General features: G+C 45.1%; 1 protein-coding gene across 1 annotated transcript in view; it reads right to left on the bottom strand.

Moving 5' to 3' along the window:
* The window catches only part of DNAH9 (dynein axonemal heavy chain 9), a 388,028-nt gene that overhangs the window by 318,974 nt on the left and 49,298 nt on the right, over positions 1-19,756 (bottom strand). Inside the window, exons 12-15 of the mRNA XM_019536510.1 lie at positions 16,058-16,162; positions 5,548-5,705; positions 3,042-3,180; positions 1,919-2,206 (exon numbers count right to left, since the gene is read on the bottom strand). Coding sequence (XP_019392055.1) covers positions 1,919-2,206; positions 3,042-3,180; positions 5,548-5,705; positions 16,058-16,162 — 690 coding nt within the window. The remainder of the gene's footprint in view (positions 1-1,918; positions 2,207-3,041; positions 3,181-5,547; positions 5,706-16,057; positions 16,163-19,756) is intronic.

Below are 19,756 nucleotides of genomic sequence, written 5' to 3' on the forward strand. Positions count from 1 at the left end.
AGCAGGGGTTCCCAAAGTTTTCATGCCACGACCCAGCAAACCACGGCCCAGCAGTCGCAGTCAACCACAGTTGGAATTTACAGCTAGAAGACAGGGTGGGTGGGCGGGCCAAACCCTACGCTGCTGCAGGCCCTGAAGATCAAGCAATGGCCTTTCTGCCTGCCTCTTGGGGGCCATGGTTCAGCAGCCAACTGTGCTGCAGACTGGCAGCCGACTCACTGTGGCCCAGCATAGGGCTGCAGCCTGGGGATTGAGAACCCCTGCTCTACAGTCATTTATTATAGAGTAAACCCCTCCACCCCACCCACAACATTCACATGTGTAGACATGCCTTAGGATTTTGGAAAGGGGGCTTCAGATGGTGGGCGCATGGGGTACATGACCATGCTTGAATCACTCCAAGGAATTCAAGGAGGGTGCAACTTCAACACCCCCCTCCCAGTGATCCACCCCTGCACAGTGGCAAGGCGGGTACAGTTAGACACACGCATAAGTCCCCCAGGAAAGAAAAATTGTATTCTTATGTACAAAAAGAAAGGGAACATTTTTGCCCCAATGGGAGCAAGTGTCCAGGCTAAAATACAGGGCCTGTTCCTTTCTAGGGCAGCAGACATTTTATTAAGGCACAAACCTACTAGCTTTTGCTCCTTGTCCTAGCCCCACATAGCTCTTGCTGTTGAGGGCTTTAGGATCCAGCTTTAAAGAAGTGTGAGAGAAGGAAGCTATATAATGCTTAACTTGCCACACAATGATTCAAGCAGTGTGCTTGGAAGTCAGAAATGCAGGTACAAGTCCTCTCTGTGCGAGCAGGTCTAAAATCTGGGTCTCCCACTTCCTTCGCAAATGCACCAACTATTCAGTTGTTAAAACTATTAATACGATAACCTTTGCTCCCAGCTAGTTTTTTTTTTCTCCAGTAGAATTCTGGGACTTATGCCCATGATCCTACTGCCTGTGCTCAGCAGCTGTGTAGATGCTAACATATTCACAGAACATGCCCAGAAGACACATTGTGTTAGTTTGACCCAGCTTGCCAAAGGTTGTATAGATTGCACACTTTAGCAGGGCTTTTTAGTGCTTTTATCTAAAAGCTGATTTAATCAGCTTTTAGATAAAAGTGCCAAGAAGTCCCACTGAAGCACCCAATCTATACAGACACTGGGGAGCCACTTCAAACTAATGCACTTACTCTTTCAGTAAAGTGCTGGTTTTAGGTACTTGGGGTTTTTTGTTTGTTTTGTTGGGGGGGAGGGGTATGTTTGTCAGCGTCCTGTGTGTAAGTCAAAAATACCACAGTCTAATATTCCTCAGACAAGGTAAAATGGGAATATTGCATGGAACACTAAAACCAAAGAATGGTCTACAACAGGGCTACATGAATTCTGGACAACTGGGAGTCACAAACCAAGGCTCTCTCCTGCTGCACAGGCAGCCTAATTTGCCCCCAACCACCACGCACACAGCACAAACAACCTGGCTCTCCTCTCCCAACTGTGCGGGGCATAAGGACAGCCCAGCTTCCCCTTCCCTCCCAGACTTGCACTCACCTGCAGTGTGGGCTGCCTGGCTCCTGCCTTTTTTTTTCACAGTGTGAATAGCCCTGGACCCTCCCTCAACACGCACACAACATGGGCACTCCAGCCCTCTCCCATTATGTTACCTCACCTTGGGCTGCCAGAACAAAGTAGAAGCAAGGGGAGGGCAGGGGAACCCCAATAACCTAGCTGCTGTAGCAGGAGTTACAGCCAGGGGGTGAGGGAGTGGCAGCCATGCCTGGAACCCATGTTTGTGGGCCTCATTCCAACCTTTCAGGGGCTGCATGCAGCCCATGGGCAACCAGTTAGAATACCCTGGCCTAGAGAATGATAAAGTTTCAATGAAAGTTTGAGTGGATATGGAAGATTTTTTCCCTACTTACTTTGAGCACAAAGTTGTCTTCAGCCTGCAGTTTTAGGTCCAACACAGCCTGCTTCACAATTGATTCAAAATTCAAGTCTCGTTTTCTGGGTACGTCAAGAGCAGGAAAAAGATCTCCAATTAGTCCCATGAACACTGGCATGTCATCTGTCACAATCTTAGGGATGTTGAAGTCACGAAGAGAGCGCATAAGAACTTGGTCTTCAGGCCGATCTGGGTCACCTCTCTTAAGAGATCCAGCAACAACTAGAACTGACTTAATTGCACGCAAGCCCCAGTCATAGTGATCCTAAGGCCAAAATGAAATGAGTCACTGATAGTTAGTATGCCAGAACCTGAGCATAGTACTTTCAAACACCCACACTGCCATGCAAGCCAACAGCAGCAATTCATCTCAATCTTCTACTATCAACATAGTTTTCACTGCCGAACACATTGTATCTGGCTCCTGGGAGGATTTCCAAGCCCAGACTCCTTCAACGGGAATCAGTCAGTTTAATAGTCAGATTGTACAATACACTAGGGGAAGTTGAGATGAGACCCATGGCATCTTCTCTACTCCATCCCCATTCTCCCTAGTCCACTATCCTCTCTACTTCATCCAGTGCTCCTATAGATTTGAAATTGTGCAGGGAAGATCCACAGGTCTAGGAGCATTAGGCTGCAGGCAACTCCAATTTTCCCCTAGTCCTATCAGCTCAGAAGTCAGAAATGCTGTGGTTGAGGTAAACTATGACAGACTCAGCCAAAAGGAGCAGCAAGAATTTTCAGATCCTGATAATGTCATTAGCCTACTGGCTACAGTTTTAATATGGGACATTCCTTCCTTTGTTCTGATTGGTTTTTGGATCGAAACCCTTTCCTCCTGCCACCTTACAATGTTGTTTGAGGCATTACCCCAGTACTCCTACTGGAATCTGTTCCAGAACCTCGTTGCTTTGATAAATAGAAACCTTTACCTAATTTTCAGCCTAAACATATTAATTAAATTAAATCTTGTGTATCTGTTGATACAAACATCAGTCAAGTCTTAGAACTTAAAGGAGAATATCACCCCTAGTGTTTCTGGTTATTAAGAAATCAAGAAATTTAATTAGACTTGAAACCCACTGCAGTGGACTCACTTGTTTTGAGAGAAGCTCTTTGCATAACTGGTAAAGAGTAATGAACTTTCTGGCTAACAGCCGGGCTTCAATGAATCCCTCAGCCACCAACATGATTTCACAAATCAGCTCAAAGTCTGGCACAACCATTGCACATGGTCTACGTACAAAGATAGAGAAAATATAATAGAATGGCATTATCTCTTTAAGTACAATCAGTGTATGTATAAGCCACAAAATAGACATTTTTTTGCACAAATGGGTGACATGCGTTGCAGCATTCTAATGATGAAGGGTAGTTGAGGCTAGTGTTGATTTTGATTTGGAGGACCTATATAAAATACAAAGCCCATTAAGGTGCAATACTGGATCATAGGTTAAATTCAGGATAAACAATTTTCCCAGCCAGTTGGATTTACCTGAGCCTTGTACTAGCCTGTAAAGAATGTGCTTTTTAGTCTGAAACTGTCAGCGTCAAGACCAGGGGTCGATCTAAGGTGGCGGCACTAATATACTTTCAACACCCTTTGAGTCCTGCTTCACGCAAAGTTTAAAACCAGCTGCCTGGCAGTGGTAGCAGCATTCCTAGTCAGGTACTGCTGAGGGAGTCAATTGACTCCATGGCTCATTGTAATCTACCTGATCCCTTCTAACCCTGTGAAATACAGGTTTTAATAACCCTCTGTTCTTTTTAATGGTCTTGATGTTCTACCAATCAAGCTATCCTTTGTTCTGTAATTCTGCTGCTTGTTAGCCACTCCTGCTAATGATGCTCCTATTTCACATCCCTGCAGATCATTTCTAACTCATTCCAACAAAGTTATATTCATTCTTGCTTCAGTCCTAAACCAAATAATACAGCCCTACATATTAATCTTCTACTTTATTTTTAACTGGAGAAAAATGTGTTTTATATGTAATGATGCAATTCCCCATCTGCACGCCCCTTTTCAAAATTCTAGATCCATTTATGGGAGGGAAGTTCATAATAATATGAAGATACATTTACAGAAATTGGCCTCCTAAAATGGCTACAGGATGAATCTTCATGAAAACCAATAGTTCAAAATGCTTACTATGTCCAAGATCAGAGAAGGATGGAGTCTTACTGATCACTGTGAAGAAACTTGCTGACTCGATTACTCAGGACACTAAGGACTAGGGTTTTTTAAGATATTTACCCACCAGAGATGCAGAGAAGCACTAACTATACCCTTAGGTGTGGTAACAGGAGGCTGCCCATTTTCTTGCCCCAATGCCAGGGGGCGCTATCTGCGGCTCCATATCTCCCCTACACCGCAGCCCATGCCTCACAGATGGCATCCAGCTGTTACTGTCGCCAGGCCCTGCACTGGGCCTCTGAATCCTCCCATCAGGATCCTCCAAGATCCCTCCATTCAGGCGACCTACCCTGCCTTCACTCGGGCTGCCTGGCTCCCTGGAACCATTTCCCCTCTTGGGCCAGTCAGAACCCCAGGCCTCCAGCTCTGGGCGTCCCTTGTGGTGGGCCCCTGGCCCTTCCAACTGTTCTGGTCCTGGCCCCCGCCCTGACCAGTCAAGGGTACTCTGTCAGGCCTCTGCCACTCTAGCCCCACTCTCACTCCTGGGGTCTGCCTTCTGGCCCCTACTCAGTGTTAACCCACCCGGTTGTGGGACTGGGGTTAAGGTGCCCCTACCCACCTTTCACAGGGGTGGTAACTGGCCTGGCATTTCCTGGGGGCTCCCACACCACTGAGATCCCCATGAGGCCACCCGCTCCTGGCAGGGTGCAGTTTTAGGTCATGCCCAGGACCAGGAGCCTCCAATCCATCCCCTACAGCTCCTGCCCTTGCCTCCACGACATTCCATGAAGCTTTTCAGCCAGGCAATGTTTCTGCCTGGCCTACGAGCAGCAAAATGCTCTGGTTATATAGGCAGCCCTGAATCTAAAATGGCTACTGCAGTCAGGCACCTGCTGGCTGCTTGGCTTAGGTCTTAAAGTGGCAGGCACAAACAGTGCCCTGCCACAGGTGCCTATGCACCTCTTAAAAACTTGTCCTAAATCTCTTACCAATCTAGAAAGAATATAGTAGAGTATGGAGTATGCTAGAGGTCATGCCAAGCCTAGGTTACATAATGCTCATCAAGCTGGTCTCCAACCCTAGTGGGAAAGGGTCACCATTAGATTGAGATGAGACCTAAGGCAATTAGGCCCCTTTGTTGAGAATGAAAGGGGTACTGTTAGTATTAATTAAGATGGTGGCATCTGTATTGTGTCACTAAACCTACAATGCTAACTCAGTTTACAGAGTCACCAAACAGCCAAGAGGTAAGAACCTTTTTTTACTACCAGCCCAAGGCACATTTATCTTCCTTATAGATTTAGAAAACAAGATAATTTGTCCAAGATGTGAGATGTCAATTAACTCTCATTAAAAGTGAATTGCAACAATAGTGAAATATGGTTTCTTTGGAGTCGCTTGAAGACAGTAACAAGCTACTTTTTCAAATGTTGTCATGCAGAGTCCAAAAGCTTGTCTGCCTTTACCTGAAAAGGGCTTTCAAGTTTTCAGGTAGCTCAGTTCGTCCAGCATAACCAGGATTCATAGTAATGAAAATACCCACAGAGGGTACTAAATTAATTTCTTCTCCAAGGAAATTGAAGTGTTGTTTTTTGTCTCTTATAGCATCCTGTATGCTCTTTACCTGAGAATAAGACCCAATATATTAGTTTTAGCATTCAGTTACAAAATCCCACACCAAAGTATCCTTCAATGACTGATTCATACTGAACCTCCATGATAAGGACATGGTACTTCATAAAATTGGGGTTAATCAAAGCAACAGAATCAACCCCCAATCATGGTGCAAGCACTACAACCTTTCACTGTACCCTAAACTCCCCTGTCTCTGTCACTGCTCATTAGAGAAATAAAAGATTCTGTACAGAAGTATTATTATTTTCATGAAAACTCATAGACCACATCCACACATGCAAGCATGTGCGCTTGCAGCAACTCAAATAGAAGTGGTACAAATTTGAGCCAGGGCTTTTTGCTTCAATGCATGTACTTGGACATGCACTTTGTTGTGGAGCAAATTGTGCCACTTGGGGCAAAATAACCCTGCCTGGCTCCTCCCAGATCTTCAGCCAGGGGGAGCTAGAGCCCAGTGCCAGCACCTGTGCTGTCCCCAGCAGTATAAAAAGCTGCCCTGTCCTGGCCCCAGCAGTATAAAAATCCTCCTTGGCAAGTAGCTCAGGGCTACTAGCTCTCAGCAGCTTGTGGGGCCCACCCAATTGATACCTGGGGACACTACCCCTTGTGTCAACTGGACTGCTGAAGCAGCCCTGAGAGTTCCCTGGACCCTCTACCCACTGCAGCAGTCTGGCAGTGGGAGATGCTGCCTGGCTGTGACCTGCTGTGCACCTGCCAGACTTGGATGGGGACTGCAGAGCCAGTAGAGGCATCTGCCCCTCTGCGCCAGCTGCCAGTGGACTGTGGCTGCAGAGTTGGCCTTTGTGCGGCACTAATACCATGTGTGCCCCTGCCCAACCATCTGGGCAGCTATCGCCCGGAAGATATTCTGGGCGTCGGGGCCTGCTTTCAACTGTCACAACATGTCCTCCTGGCCCCATCTGTCCAGGAGGTAGGCCACAGCCAGATGGGTCCAAGGTGCCAGCTCTGAGCAAGCAGTGTCCTACCCCTGGCCTTCCTAGCAGGAATTCAGGTGTTACCTATTGGAAAACTGAAAAATCCCTGATAAAAAAAAAAAATCTCAGGTCACTCTGTAAAATACATTGATTTTTTTAGCCCCCTGGATATCCAGGTATCTAATGTTCTCCGCACGCTGCAAGTTTTCAGCACAGGGAACATTTTTTTGTTCCCACATGTGCCTGTTGCCCTGCCTCAAAGGGGTTTGAGGTGGGGCAAGAGGCATGTGTGCACTTGTGTGGACACAGCCATAGGGTACATCCCCATGAGCATGCATGTGTGTTTCCCCAGAGACAAAGAGCAGCAGCACATAGCTGCATGGATGCTACTTGTCTCTGGGGACTGCCCCTGACGACATGCTCTGATGCATGGCAAATTACCCCAGGTTAGGTAGGAAGGCTGAGGCCAGCATCTGGGCTGGTCCCAGAAGCCATACCTGGGATATTCTCAGGGCTGCAGCAGTGGTGATCTGGGCATATAGAGCCTGGCCAGCATCCACAGTGTCAATCTGGCTGGCCAGGCTCTGGTTTCCGGCGATGCATGCTGCAGCCACATCTACCACCCTGCTTTCTTTTTTATAAACATTTTTTTTTAGGTACCAGGATTTCCTGGTATCTAATTTTGGTTCCATGCTGCAAATATGCAGTGCAGAGAACTTTTTCACAGGCAGTTATAAACTCCTGCAAGTCTGTTTCAGACTGGACATAAGGAAGAACGTCTTTGCTGTCCAAGACCCCAGGTCTGGAATAGCCTGCCATCAGAGCTGGTTCAAGCACCTACTTTGAACGCCTTCAGGAGAAATTTGGATGTTTATCTTGCTGGGATCGTATGACCCCAGCTGACTTCCTGCGCCTGGGGCAGGGGGCTGGACTCGATGATCCTCCGGGGTCCCTTCTAGCCCTAATGTCTGTGAAATCTAAACCACATACATTTTGCAACACCTCAAAAGCCTCTAAGGTGCTGCAAAGCACACGTTCCTACTTATCTGGATGTACCCAGAAAGAATAATGCCAAAAGATCACCAAATTAGTTAAGAAAGACTTTGTGAAATGCTGTATCAAAGCTCAGTAACAAACACACTTGTGGTATACCTTCTCTTTAACCTTTCCTCACTAGTATCATGTTTGTCTTTTTGTCTGAATAGATTTTTGTTTGGTACTTCTCATTCATAAAGTTCCTAAGGAATTTTAAATGCTAAGGCTAATCAGTGTTTTAATAACAGTATTTTCAGTGAGAGAACAGATTTTCATATTTTTTCCACCCATGCAATCTGAACACCCCATGTTGCCTTAGAAAGTAATCAATTAAACTCATTTCTCCTATAAGAAACTCTGTTGACTTTAGCTGTATAAGCAAGACATGTAATTAAATATGACCATGGTAACACTCCCAAGTGGCAGTTTACAAATATGATGATTAAATGACAGCAATGATACTTATACAGCTGCAGCATTTTAACTAACTTAAGAATTATTAAAGATGAAACCATTTCTATGTTTTTTTTCCTCTTTTATTTGAATATCCTCAAAGATCTTCATTGTCAACTTTCAACTATAGTCTGAAAGAACAAAAGTCAAAACAGAGTAATATATAAAAACTTCTAACCAATCGTGCATTTTTTGAAGATGTCAGATGAACTAATCCTTATGATTAGAGGAGAGATTACCATAGGCCAAAAATCAGGTTTGATAATCTAATAGCAATTTATAATCTTGAACTTCACAGAACTGGCTGTCAGAACTGCTGGGCTCTATATCCAAGTCTTTGGATTGCTAGACAAGTCATTTAAGACCTAGATCCACAAAATGACTTGGATTTTGAGGGATTTGGATACGCAAAATAAAAACCAGGATGCTCAAAGCCTATGCTCAGTTGTTGCCTAACCCCAGGGCACAAAAAGTCCATCAACATTTCAGTTTCTTACATTAAAGTTCCCCAAGGCCTGATGTTCCACTTCTGCACATGCCCAGAAATACTGTTTTGTTGCATACATGTCCTCAAATTAAAAACAAACAAACAAACACATTGTTTCTAGAAGGCAGAATGAAGAAAAAAAGATTTTTCCAGATTAATGGCTAATTGTCTGACAGAATGAGTCCTCTTGGGAACCCAGAACTTTTTGTGCCCAGGCGCACCAGAGATCTGGCGCATTGGAGCAGACTTAATTAACCAAGTCTGCTCCGCACATGAGCTGATGCACACGGTGCTGCTTCACTTGCAGTTGTGTAATTGGTGAAATGCATGTCTGCATGGAGAAAACGGGGGCAGCGCGCTTTTGAACTAAAATACGTTCTCTGCATTTTAAGTCAAAAGCATGCCACTACCATTTTCCGGGCACTGATTTTCATTTCACCGCTTATACAACTGCAAGTGATGCAGTGCGGTGCACTTTTCAATGTGCCTAACATTCCAGTGTTTGCCTGTGTAAAAATGCCCCTAGGGTATCCAGGGAGTGTGACACTAGGAGATTCCTGGTGTCAGCTGGTGGATAACTAGAGAATATTTAGAAATTTGCTTGTAGAAATTGGCTTGTAGGTAGAGCAAATATTGCATTAGAACAATGATCCAGGGGAACAGCAAGGGTTAGCTGGTTTCTAAGTCTATTTGTGATGAAGATTCATATTCTCATCACTGTGTTAGACAAACAGGCACATACATCCTGGGAAACTGAAAGCATGTAGCAACAAAACAGGCATTGTGTTTTCTTAGAACCTATAACAAGATCAGGACATGCAGAATTAGCATCAAGTCACAGTGATGAACTGTAACTTGGGAAGAAATTTCTGGGTTTGGTAGAATGACTGAATTAGGAAACGAAGGAGTGTCTACATGTTCATTTGAGTCAGCTCAAATTTAATGCAAGTTAGCTTAATGCACATTAAATAGGTTTAGGCAGGCATCAACACGTGCAAGCATTATAGCACATTAACACTGTTAGTCCCAAACCAGTCCACACACACAACGTTAACGCGCTTTAACACATCTACACATGTGCTTTAAATATTCATGCCTAAATTTGGCACCTGCATTTTCAGGTATCAAATTTAGGCACAAACAACCTAAATTTGCCATTTAAATGCACATTAAGGGTATACATGCATAGACACACACCATTAATGTTCATTAACTTAGGCTAATGCACATTAAAGCGCCATGTGTAGACACGCCCAGGGATGCCCAAATTAAAACACTGGCAAAGGACCAAATTAAGATGTATGCATGGGATGGGTTTGGGCCAACAGAGTAGAACGTGGACAACAATCACAAGGAAAACAATCAATGATACCTAGAAATGAAGACTTGTCAGAAGAAAAAAAAAATACAAAAGGAGGGTTTTCCAGAACAGCAGGGTGGCATCAGCCCTCAACCTCCAAGATTGCTGATGTCTGACATTCAAGTAAGAACCACAGGATGGATTTTCTAATCATTGTGTTTGCTTTGGCTGCATTACTGTTATTTTCTATCACTGTGTATCAATAAAATTAGCCTATTATTGAATGGAAGGAGTTGTGATCAATTTAAAGAAAGGTTATGCTTGCCCAGAACGAGGTATCAGGACTCGGTCATAAATCCAGTGCCAACACTGGGATGCTGCACTTCCTAGACACTCTATGTTTCCAGAGGACTTACTCTGTGTTATACAAGCTAAGGCCCTAGATCCTTGCAAAGGACAGTAGCAAAAATGTTGTTTCTCTACTGTAAGTAGTTCTTTATATAAGGTCCTGTCAATAAAGTGTTGTTTCCACATCACAAGCTTCATCAGGATACTACCAGCAGCTTACTTGCTTCTTCAGGCATAAGGTGCAATACTCAACCAATAGCTATGGCTGTGAGAGGGTTAACAAAGGATTCTGCCCATCTAGGAAGCCATCTTTGCAGCTGCATGTCATGCAGTGTCTCCGGGCTTGTCCAGTGAAGAAAAGAGCCTCCCTAATTAAAATGTGCACTGCAATTTTGGGAGGCTGACTTTGGAGGGAAAGGTATGTTCCATGTGAAAAATGTTGTTGTCTTCAGTACCACTGAATGTACTATCAAACAATTAAATGCATTGCTTTTAATAGTTTGAGGTTAAGATTTTAAAATCATTTGCATGCTTTGATTTCCTGGACTTTCACATACTCTGCGATATCTGTGAAATAATGGGTTAACATTGCATTGAATCAGACTTGGGGGTGAAGGTGGATTTCTGAATTATATGTATCAGGTGCTAGAAAAGGGGTCATCAAGAATACATGTACCAACCTGCAAAAGGTTAAGTAGGGGTATTGTTTGGGGAATTATACAATTATATAATATTTCATAGATCCCATAGACATTAGGACTGGAAGGGACCTCGTAAGATTGTTAGGTCCAGTCCCCAACCCAAGGGGCAGGAAGTCAGCTAGGGTCAAAGGATCCCAGCAAGATACATATCTAAATGTTTCTTGAAAGTGCCCAGAGTAGTTGCTTGCACCACCCCTGGGGGGAGTTTATTCCAGGCCTTGGGAGCTTGGACAGTAAAGAATTGTTTCCTTATGCCAGACCTAAAATGGTCTTGCAGGAGTTTGTGATCGTTGGACCTCATTATCCCCTGGGGTGCTCTGGTGAACAGGTGTTCCCCCAGATCCTGATGCACACCCCTTATGTGCTTATAGGCTGCCACCAAGTCACCCCTGAGCCTGTGCTTCTCCAGACTGAAGAGTCCCATAGCTCACAGCCTTTCTTCATAAGGCCTGTTCTCTTGCCCTCTGATGCAGCATTCCAGCTGCAGCCTCACCAAGGCCAAGTACAGTGGGAGGATGACAACCTGGGTCTTGCTCAAGATGCACCGGTAGATGCAAGCCAGAGTTTTGTTCACTTTGGCAGCTGTGGTATTGAATTGGTGGCTCATATTCATTTTGTGGGCAGTCATGACCCCAAGTCTCTTTTGGTCATGGTGCTAGCAAGTGTAGCTCATAAGTGTGATGTGGGTTTTTATGCCCGAGGTGGAGCACCTTGGATTTCTTCATGTTGAATGCTATCAGGTTTTCATCCGCCCACCTTCCAAGCCCATTGAGGTCAGCTTGGATCATCAGCCTATCCTCAAGTGTAGACACTCTTCCCCACAATTCAGTGTCATCAGCGAACTTAGCCAGTCCACTTTTGACTCCAGTGTCTAGATCATTTATGAAGACATTAAAGAGTACAGGTCCAAGAACACAGCCTTGGGGGATGCCACTAGTCACCAAGTGCCATGTTGATTCTGTTCCATCAACTACCACTGTCTGGGTCTGACCTCAGAGTCAGTTCTTCAGCTACTGGACTGTGGAGTAGTCAAGGCCGCAGTTGCCCAATTTTCCCATAAGGAACTTATGGGACACCAGGGTCAAAGGATTTTTTGAAGTCCAAATATATAACATCAGCCTCTTCCCTTTCATTCAGGTGATGCATCACCTGGTTATGGAAAGAAATGAGATTGGTCAAGCAAGACCTACCTGCAACAAACCGTGCTGACTATCCCTCAGAATGCTGCTTTCTGTTAACCCATCAAGAATGGTTTCTTTGATATTTTTTTCCAAAACCTTCCCAGGGATTGAGGTCAAACTGACTGGCCTGTAGTTTCCTGGGTCTTCTTTCCTTCCTTTCTTGAAGATGGGCACATTGGTCCTCTTCCGATCTTCAGCCACTTTGCCCGAGCACCATGAGTTCTTGAATATCCTCACCAGTGGCTGCATTATGATGCCTGCCAGTTCCTTTGGCACTCTTGGGTGCTACCTATCCAGACCATCTGATTCACAGGGGTCCAAACGCTCAAGATGCTCCCTTACAAGATCCATGCCAATGGTGGGCATATATTCATCTTCACCCTAGCCATGGCGCATCATGTTAGGCAGTGTGATCCCTTTGGGCTTCTTCCTGGTCATCAGTAGTCAGCTGCCTCAGCTGGTTTAGCAAGGGTCCAGTGTTGCCCTTGTTTTATTTTTGATTGAAAGAAAGGACTTTCTGAAGAAGGACTTTATTGTCCTGATTTGTATAGACAGTTGGAGTTCAGTTGCAGCCTTGGCTTTTCTAGTTCGCTCCCTGCAGGTGCAGACTAGTGCAGCATATTCCTCCTTAGTGGTGCTTCCTGTCCTCCATCTATTATACACTTCTCTTTTTAGATGTAGAAGGTCCATGAGTTCCCTGTTGAGCCAAGTGAGTTGTTGGTTACCTTTCCTATGGGTGGGGATGGACTCCCCTTGTGCTTCTGGATTGCTTCCTTTAGGAACACAACCACTCATCATGAACTCCCCTCCCTGTGAAATCATGGCCTCTCAGGGCCTCAAAAACAAGCCTTCTGAGCTTATGAAAGTCAGCTTTCCTAAAGTCAAGGACTACTGCATTGCTGATTGACTTACCAGCTTTGAGATGGATAGTGAAAGTGATCAAGTCATGGTCACTGTCACCCAGCTTCCCTTCGATTTTTAGGTCACTGATTAGATCATTCCCTTTGGCCAGTACCAGGTCCAGTAGCACCTTGCCTCTTGTCAGCCCATAAACTTCTTAGGACAGGTAGAGCTCATTCACGCGCGTAAGGAGGCTTTGTGACCAATCAGATTTGGCCAAGTGCACATTCCATGAGTTGTCCAGGTACCTGAAGTCTCCCATGATGACCGTGCACCAAGAGTGTGCAGCCTTGGCCAGTTACCTGCTGAATTCTTGGTAAAGCACTTGTTCCTGGTTTGGAGGTCTCCTCCCACAGGCTTCTACCATTGTATCCCCTTCAATACTTTCACCTCATATTCTAACCCAAAGGGTCTCCTGTCATCCTTCTTGGGTGCCAATCTCAACTTGTACGGAAGTGTAGCTCTCCTTCACATAGAGAGCTACCCCCCTACCCCTTTTTTGGCATGATCTCTCCTGTACAGGGTATAGCCATTTATACCAGTAGTCCAGTCATAGGAGGAGTCCCACCAGGTCTCCGTGATCCCTATGAAATTGTAGTCTTGTTTGTTTAGAAGAAGGACCAGTTCCTCCCATTTATTCTGCAAACTCCTAGCATTAGTGTACAGGCAAGTAAGTGTGCCATTGGAGGTGTTAGGCTTCCTTGTACTCATGGAGAAGCTCTGTAATTTAAAAATATTTTACTTTACTATATTTTTCTTCCGTACATACTTCACACAATTTATTACAAATGTTGAAATAAGATCCACCTCACTATTGGTACAACTAGATGCACACTGAATACTGCTAAGCATTACTATTGGTAAAGTTCAACACTTCCATACTGCTTGATCCAAAGCTCAAAATCAGCAGGAAAAAATCCTTCTGATTCCAGTGCATCTTGGATCAGTCCATAGATCATCTTTCACCCACATAAAAAATTGTTACTATCTTCTCTATGTGGCAAGAGACAGTTACTGGATATAACAAATGTTTATATTATTTTAAGTAAGTCATCAGTTCTAAAATTACCTCTGCAATTGTTGCAGAAGATAGTAATACTACAAATTTTCATGATCAGGGTCTCTGTGTGGGGCAACAAGACTCCCGGGTGCCCTGGGATCAGGGTAGATTTCCCACCAACAGCCCCTGGTTAATGGGGGATCTTGCCCTGGAAAGGGCTAAGGGTTGGCTTTACCTGCCTGCAGCCAACCACCCAGAAATGGAGGCATGTGCATTTCCATTGCACCCTTTTAAAAGCACACTCTCCCTGTATGTGGGAGGGTGCACTGAAACTGACATCATAAAAAGGCATCTGGAGCTTTGGCGTGCAGCAGCAGCTGCCGCCAAGGAGGGAGCACTAGCAGCACGGAGCTCCCCTACTGATTTGGTGGGGCCCGACAGGGACACTGAAGATCTGCCATCGAGCCAAACCAGAAGGAACCCATAGGGGTTTCTGCTCCTGAAGGCAGGGATCATGACGTGTTCACCTGAGTGGTAGGACCTCCCTCAGGACTGAGCCCAGATGCTGGATGCCCGAGTCCTTTCCCCATGCAGCACCACACCTGAACCACTCTGGGGCTTCCTTTATTTTTTGTTTTGAGAAAAGGAAGAGCTGACATGGGAGAGTCCTGGTATGGCTCATGGAGGCCCAGAGATAAGCGCTAAGTAGCCTTGATTTAATTTGAATGTGAGAACCAGTGTGGGAAGGCCTCACTTGGCTGCTCCCAGCACTACCAAGGAGAATAGTTGAGTGACAAGACACCTAGGGTAGCACCTAGACAGTATGGACTATTGAACTGTTCAGATGTAAGCACTGTCTTTCAGGCAATTGTGAAAATGAGTAAGGACATTTTTTGTGGCAGCCTTCTACAACACAGCAGCTGCAACTAGACCTGGTTGGTGAGTGGATGGGGTGTAGGGGAGGCAGAGCCCCAAGTTACCTGCCTCAGTAGTAAGCCAACCAGAGTCTAGAGAATTATCCTATTTCTGGAGAAACCTCCCTTTCTATCATAACTTCCGACAATCAAGACATGTCAAGAAAGTAGTGGAGGAGTCCACCCCAGGGCAGGAGGCTCCAGTTACCTAGCAGTATGTTAGACTGAAGTGCAGGGGAGGGACAATAATATTCTAAATTAATATCAGAGCCATGAAAAATAAATCAGTGTTGACCTAAAGTTCTCTCAATGCATAGATACTGTAACCCCGAAACCAGAGACATACACTTTCCCTATTTATAGGGATATTGGTTGTAACCATGTTGGTCTATAGGCATAGGCAGACAAGACTCTTGGGATAGAGGCATTATCGCTTATTAGACCAATGAGATAGTTGCAAAAAAAATCTTAATTTGCAAGCTTTCAGGCCCAAATGCCCTTCATCAGGGAAAGGAGACTTTAAAGATAATAACATTTCTCCCAAGTCGAAATGAAACTTCATATTGCATAGGAGAACTAAAAGATGGTATGGTTCTCCTGGGTAGGAAAGTTCATTTTTTTTTAAATCTGCTCTGTGAGTATGCAAATTAGGTTCAAACAAAGGCTCCCTAACCTAAGAAGGAAGAAGCAAAATTCAGCAACCTGCATATCATCGGACACTTGAGGTAAAGGGCCCACTCCAGCCCTTGTTTGAGCCTAATTTGCAGATGCACAAGCAGCTTTTTTACAAATGTGCTTTCCTAAGCAGGAGAACTATGCCATCTTTGAGTTCTCCTGCGCAATATGAAGTTTTGTTTCCACCTGGGAGAAATTTTACAATCTTTGAATTTTCCTTTGCCTTTGAATTCACCTTTTGGGCACTTGGGCCTGAAAGCTTTGAAATAAAGAATTTTTTTGCAACTATCTAGCTGGTCTAATAAAAGATATTGCTTCTACCTACCCCAAGAGTTTTGTTTCCCTATCTATAGTCATTTCAAAGAGCAGAATATGACTGAGACATTTTATTTACACGTATTTTTCCACTTACCTGTACAGCTACTACTGAAAGTACCTCGACTGAGATTCTGTTAAACTCATCAAAACAGCCCCAAGCACCGGTCTGGGAAAGGCCTTTGTAAATGTTCCCACAAGACTACAATAACAAAATATAAAAGAAATTACAAATGGAATTACCTTCAGCAAAAAATGTATAATCCTTTTTCCAGCCTATTTCTTTACAGTTTATTTGGAGAACCTCTACAACAGCAGCCAGAACCTTATAAGTTACAGTATTTATAGCTCTGTATCACTTGCTACATGATTTGTTAACTAGACATACAGTATATATACTTTGAGGAAAGGTCCTTTTTAAAGGTTAGCGCTATAGAATTACTGATGGCCCTGCTTAATGGAGGGTGAACAGACTGAATAAAAGAGGATTTAAGGCTAAGCCCTTCTACTGCACCAGACACATGAGGAAGATATATTCTGACATTTCAGCTTGATACAGTGACTGAGAGTTCAGCAGGCTTCTATTTGTTCAAAAATCCAGAATACTTCCAATGACAGTGACCACTTCTTCCCACTAGCAGGAACAGTCAGTGTATGAGCACAGCTGAGAGACATGACAGCGCCTATCTTAAATGTATGAATAAAAGGCAAAGTAGCTACACTGCATATGTTATTTATGAGAATGTTATGTAAGGATGGTATGGAAGTAGCCTGTGCTCTGGTTAAATCTGCCATTATCACTGATTGTAAGTCCTAGCAACCTCATAGCATAGTTTTATACAGCCCAAGATCCAGATCAATAACTTCTGGACAGATAGTGTTTCATCTTTAAATCTCTTAGGTAATGATACAAAGAAGTAAGAAGATTTTCTGAAGTTTTATTCTACAAAAGGAACAGAACCGTGCCCTTTTCCAATCCAGTGAATGCAAAAAAGCTCCTAGTCGTGAGGAATGAGGCTTTGCCAAGTTAAACTGGTAAGTTTAACTACTACAAGTACTGTAAGTTTAACTAACGTAAGTTTAACTACTTTTAACTTTGGCAACTTTAACTTAAGTTAATTAATTAGTAAAGTCAGTTAACTTTACTAACTGGCAAGTTCAAGTACCAAGCTTAATGATACTCCACAATTACTTTGGGCAGAAACTTGAGAATTTTCAGAGTTACTCTATATGGATAAAAATGGCATAGAGTGGATCTATCGTAAGGGTTGGGATCTAATATACCTTTTTTGAAAATGTAAGAACCCCTTCAAATACAAGCTTATTGGGATGGTGGAGGCAAGCATCTTGTAGGCTGAAAGATAAAAACCAGTCTCCATAATATAGATAGGGCATTACTGCCACTAGAATGTCCATCTTAAATTTGAGCTTGCAAATGAACAGGTTAAGTTTTCCAAGGTCCAAGGTTGCTTCCCAACCCCACATTTCTGTTGTGTCCAAAAAGTAACTGCTGTAAAACAACTTTCCACTGAGATGCAATGGAACTCTCTCTATGGCCCTTACTGCCAGAAACTCTCTATAGCAGACTTTTGTGAAAGACGTTGCTGAAAAGGGATAGGAAAGGAGACTAAGACTAGTAAGTATGGCAGAAGACCAGCTTGGCTTAGCAGGGAACTCATCACTAAACTAAATCACAACAAGGAAGCTACTAAGAAATGGAAACTTGGACAAATAAATAGGGATGAGTACAATGGCATTGCTCAGGCATGCAGGGATGAAGTCAGGAAGGCCAAAGTGCAATTGGAGTTGCAGCTAGCAAGGGGTGTGAAGGGTAATAAGAAGGGTTTCTGCAAGTATGTCAGTAGCAAAAGGAGGATCAGGGAAAGTGTGGCTCCCTTACTGAACGGGGGAGGCAACCCTGTGACAGAGGATGCAGAAAAGGCAGATCAGGCAGAAGCAGCAGTTTGCTGTAAGCAGCTGAGGAGACAACATCCAGCTGAGGTGCTGCTCAGGAACAACTTGAAGGTAAGGCCAGGAACTATGGGGATGGTTGGAGGCTCCTGGTCCTGGACATGACCTGAAACTGTAACCTGCTGGGGTAGGGAGGCCTGGTGGGACTACCTGTAGCAAGGCAGTACCATCCAAATACCAGGACTGCTCACCCTCCCAGTGAAAGGTGGGTAGGGGAGCCTTAATAACCCCAGCCCCCACAACACCATGGGTAAGAGGGCCAGACACAGCTGTGGCTACCTGAGCCCCAGGGGTGGGGGGGTAAGACCCTGGTGGAAGAGTGGGGGCCAAGCACAGCTGCAGCCACCTGATGCCCCCAAAGGTGTAAGACCCCAGAAGTCCCAGCATGAGGGGGCAGTTGAGTGGTCCCAGAGAGGGGGCAGTACTGTAGCCCTACGGAGAGGGCATGAGAGCCAAGGTGGCCCGCCCAGAGTAGGGGGTGTCTTTCCAACCCAAAGTGCTGTTTGTAATCTAGGTGCTGAATAGGGCTGAGGAGATGGCCTGAAGAGCAGCACATGGACCAACCCACACATGAGCAAGAAAATCAGTGAAATAGTGAAAGGGCCTAGTGAGAGGGCATAGTTGAAAGCACCTGGCCAAAGGGCACAAGTTGAAGCCTCAGTGGGGTGGACAGGCCAAGGTTAGAGTATGGATGCCTGAGGCCACAACTGGCCAAAGGCCAAGTGTGTGGTTCAGCCAAGGAGTCAGAGCAAGTCATGACCTCAGTAAGTCCTCAGGCATGTCGAGGCTGTGTGATTGGGTCAGATGGAGACCCCAGTAAGTCCTCAGATGCTAAGGCCAAATTTAGGTCAAAGTGTAAGAACTTGTTTCGATGCCATCTGCAAGGCATGGGCCACAGTGTAAGTTGGGATCAGGGTATAAAAATGGGCAGTTTATTATTGCAGGGAAGTCATGGCAGGTGAGACTGGGCGGATTGCCCCACATAGGTGGGCAGACCAAAATTGAGACCCGGCCCTGAACATGCCCCTGTCACAATTAGGAACAGTCAGCATGGATTCACTAGAGGCAAGTCATGCCTGACCAACCTGATTGCCATCTATGATGAGATGACTAGTTTTGTGCATGTGGGAAGACCAGTGGATGTGGTAGTTGATTTTAGCAAGGCTTTTGATATGGTTTCTCACAACATTCATGCCTGCTAGCCAAGGAAGTATAAGCTGAATGAATGGAGTGTAAGGCGGACAGAAAACTGGCTGAAGCATCAGGCTCAGGGGTAGTAATCAATGGCTCGATGTCTAGTTGGCAGCCACTAAAAAGTGCAGTGCCCCAGGGGTTGGTCCCGGGGCCGGTTCCATAGTTTCTAGGGTTGGAAGGGACCTGAGCAGATCGAGTCCGACCCCCTGCCACGGCAGGAAAAAGTACTAGGGTCAAACGACCCCAGCAAGGTGTATATCTAGCCTCCTCTTAAACACCCCCAGGGTAGGAGCCAGCACCACTTTGCTTGGAAGTTGGTTCCAGATCCTAGCCGCCCTGACCGTGAAGTAGTGCCTCCTCATATCTAGCCTGAATCTACCCTCTGCCAGCTTGTGACCATTCTTCCTGGTCACTCCTGACAGTGCTCGGGGGAACAGAGACTCCCCCAGTGCCTGCTGGTCCCCTCTGACTAGTTTGTAACAGGCCATTAGATCCCCCCTCAGCCTTCTCTTGTGGAGGCTGAATAGGTTCACGTCCCGTACCTCATAGGGCCTGCCCTGCTGCCCCCTGATCATGCGAGTGGCCCTCCTCTGGACCCTCTCCATGTTGTCCACATCCCTCTTGAAGTGCA

The sequence above is a fragment of the Crocodylus porosus genome, unplaced genomic scaffold, assembly GCF_001723895.1.
Source record: "Crocodylus porosus isolate Cpor-Errol unplaced genomic scaffold, CroPor_comp1, whole genome shotgun sequence".
Taxonomy (NCBI): domain Eukaryota; kingdom Metazoa; phylum Chordata; order Crocodylia; family Crocodylidae; genus Crocodylus; species Crocodylus porosus.